The following is a 3,508-nucleotide window of genomic DNA, read 5'->3' on the forward strand; positions in this document are numbered from 1 at the left end:
CACAAGATTGCCTGAAGCAGTTCCAGTTCAAGATATTTCAGCAGACACCGTCGTGGATGCATTTTTTCATGCCTGGATAGCACGCTTCGGGGCGCCCACGATAATCACTACCGATCAAGGAGCACAATTTGAATCACAACTGTTTAGATCTCTGACTAATCTTCTGGGATGCAAACGTACAAGGACTACAGCGTATCATCCAGCATCAAATGGGATAATTGAACGCTGGCATCATTCTTTGAAAACTGCAATCCGTTGCCATGAATCTAAAAATTGGTTACAAGCATTACCAATTGTTCTATTAGGGTTACGCACCAGCATCAAAGAAGACATCAAGGCCACAGCAGCAGAATTGGTATATGGAACTACCCTACGTTTACCAGCTGAATACTTCTTCAACGAAGATGTTGCACCAGAATCAGAGACTTTTATACAACATTTCCGAGAGCACATGCGGAATGTCAGGTCTACGCCAACAGCTCATCACAGTAAAAAGAAGACATTCACACATAAGATTTTATATACATGTACCCACGTCTTTGTACGAGTGGACAAAGTAAGAGGCCCACTAGAACCACATACGAAGGACCGTACCCGATAAGCGAAGGAATTACAGATCATGTATTTAAAGTTCTTATTAAAGGAGAGGCAGTTAACATCTCTGTAGATCGCCTTAAACCGGCATTCATGGAAGCAGGATTTGAGGAGGAAGGCGAGTCGTCATCCACGCAAGCCACGGAAACCACCAAATTGAGAGTCTACCCAGGCAAACGCGTTACATTCGCGGTTCAGTCTTAAGGGGGGAGGATCGTCCAGAACTTTCAAATTTTTCATTTTTTTTTTGCTTTAAAAGTTCATTTGGATCCTAAAGAATATATTTACAATGTTTTAAGCCCAATAGAAAGTCTTTAAAAAGTCAAAGAAGTGATGAGCGTCGAAAGTACCGAAAGCAGGTAAACGAGCGCGCGCTCTTTACGGCCTATAGCTTTCATTTCTTACCTAAATAAGTTTTTTAGTTGACTTTTTGGAATATAGGAGACACTTCGGAAGATTATTCGGATTTTGTAACGGTCGTTTTTGGCTTACACAGGAATAGTAGCTGAGAAACGGCTTGCTCTTAGTATACAGAGCACGTGTTTGTATTTCGCAGTAACTCGTGTTTCCAGTGCCTCGTGTTATTATTTTGAATCGAGTTTTAAATAATAACTTGATAAAATGAGTCGTAAAATCGATAAAAATAATCCAAATTATCGTCCTAACTATCCTCGTCGTAAAAAATTTCAAGGAAATCAATTTTCTCAAATCATGGAAGTTGACGATTAGTCCAACGATGAAGCTAGTGCGTCAAGATCCACAAAGAAATTGAAGTCATCAGCGGACGATATTATTATTAGCCAAAGTTTTGGCTACAGGATCATTGAGTTTGTCAGTGTATTTTCTGCTCTTGCTGATATATTGGTGTGCAAACAGTGCAAGCGAAAAGTGTCGTTCGGTCAATCAGGTGATAAAGGGCTCGGTTTCAAAATTTCCGTTACATGTGGCACTCTACTCATTCCATCTAGCCCGTTTATTCACTGTGCTTATGAGATAAATAGACGTATAGTTATTGCAATGCGTTTACTTGGTGTCGCTCGAGAAGGTATAAATATTTTTTGTGGAGTGATGAATTTAGGCAGCGGACTAAGTAAAAATGCTTATGGACTCATTATCGAACACATACATACTTTCGTGCAAAAGTTGTTCGATATCTCTTGCAAAAATGCTATTGAAAACGAAAAAAAAGAAAATGAAGCACGAGAACAACCGTTACTCAATTTGACTATTAGCGGCGATGGATCTTGGAAGAAGCGCGGCTTTTCGTCTTTGTACGGAGTAATTACGCTTATAGGCTATTATTCGGGTAAGGTAGTCGATTTGGTAGTAAAAAGCAGTTACTGCCAAGCATGTACGTACTTCAGAAATAAATCCGATTATCTAGAAATCGCAGAGCACGAAGAAGTTTGTACCATAAATCATAAAGACTCTTCAGGCAAAATGGAAGTCGACGCAGTTCTTGAAATGTTCGGCCGTTCAGAAGAAAAGTACGGTGTACGTTACGTGAATTATGTTGGAGATGACGATACAAAAACATTTAAAGCAATATTAGATGCAAATCCGTACTAAAATACTGAAATAAAAAAAAGTGAGTGCGTAGGTCACGTGGAAAAACGCATGGGAAGCCGTCTTCGAAATATAAAAAAGATCGCAAAGCTCGGTGGAAAAGGCAAACTAACCGATGCTTTAATTAAAAAGTTAACAAAATACTATGGTCTTGCTATACGAAGAAATGCCAAGTCGAAAGATGATATGAAAAAAGCTATTATGGCCACGTATTATCATTTAATATCTACCGATGAAAAGCCCCAGCATCAGTTCTGCCCTACTGGCATCGACTCGTGGTGTCAATACAACGCTGCACAAGCCAATAATATTTCTTATGAGCATCCAGCTCCACTGCACGTAGATGTACAAAAAAGCATATTACCTATCTACGAAGATTTGTCACGAGATGACTTGCTTGAGCGTTGTGTTGGCGGTTTTACTCAAAACGCAAACGAATCTTTCAATTCAACTCTCTGGCGTCTAGCTCCGAAGCACTTGAATTGTGGCGCAAAAATTATTGAAATCGCAGCTTTTTTAGTTGGAGGAATCTTCAATGATGGCTATTTATTCGTACTTAAAGTCATGAGGGACCTGGACTTGACAATAGGCTTGGAATGCAAGAATTTTGCGGACTCGTACGATAGCAATCGAGTGAAGAGGCAAGAGCGGCGCTCGTTAAATTCGTCAAAAGAGGCTAGAACTGCCCAGAAAGAAAAAAATGCTGCTGAATTAGATGATTTTATTGAAGAAGAAGGCTTGCTTTATGGACCTGGTATCGCAGATTAGCTTAGGTAATTATAAATTGCTTTTAACTGTACTTTCCAAGAACGAAAACTTTAATCGCGTTTTTCTCAAAACACGTTTTTGTCCGCTCCGTGGAACATAACTTAAAAAGTTATTAAGATATTAACTTGAAATTTTGTACAGACATTCTTTGAGGTATTGGCCTTTGTATGTACCTAAAATTTTGCATAAATTATTATTATAAACATTGTTTATAACAATTAGTTTATAAAAAAAAAAGTGAAATTTTTTTCTTTTTGAGTTTAAATTGTGAAAAAAAAATTTTTTTATTAGAAATAGGTATATGCAAAGCGTAATGACTTATTTTAATAGAATTTTTTTGTCCGATTGATTTCAGTTGATTACAAGAGGCTGGGCATTCCACGGCGCAAATCGAAGGAGTCAACTTTGAACAGCTGTAGCGCCGCCATTTTTTAATTTTTTTGCATAAAAATTTATGAGTGAATACATCATAACATGTACTATACTATGTAACTTCATTTGATACAATAAGTGTATTCAGTTTCTCAAAAAAAATTATTAAAATACCTGTTGTCTGGACGACCCTCCCCCCTTAAGCTGC

At 38.0% G+C, this 3,508-nt stretch overlaps 1 protein-coding gene across 1 annotated transcript; it reads left to right on the forward strand.

The window, feature by feature from the left end:
• The first annotated feature begins 2,197 nt into the window (after positions 1–2,197).
• Positions 2,198–3,301, forward strand: LOC112637805. Its single transcript, XM_025408360.1, has 2 exons — positions 2,198–2,933; positions 3,284–3,301. Exon 1 carries the CDS (start codon positions 2,212–2,214, stop codon positions 2,926–2,928), a length of 717 nt encoding a protein of 238 aa, XP_025264145.1. The 5' UTR covers positions 2,198–2,211; the 3' UTR covers positions 2,929–2,933; positions 3,284–3,301.
• The last annotated feature ends 207 nt before the right edge of the window (positions 3,302–3,508 follow it).

Source organism: Camponotus floridanus, unplaced genomic scaffold (assembly GCF_003227725.1).
Source record: "Camponotus floridanus strain SB8 unplaced genomic scaffold, Cflo_v7.5 scaffold203, whole genome shotgun sequence".
Classification (NCBI taxonomy): Eukaryota; Metazoa; Arthropoda; class Insecta; order Hymenoptera; family Formicidae; genus Camponotus; species Camponotus floridanus.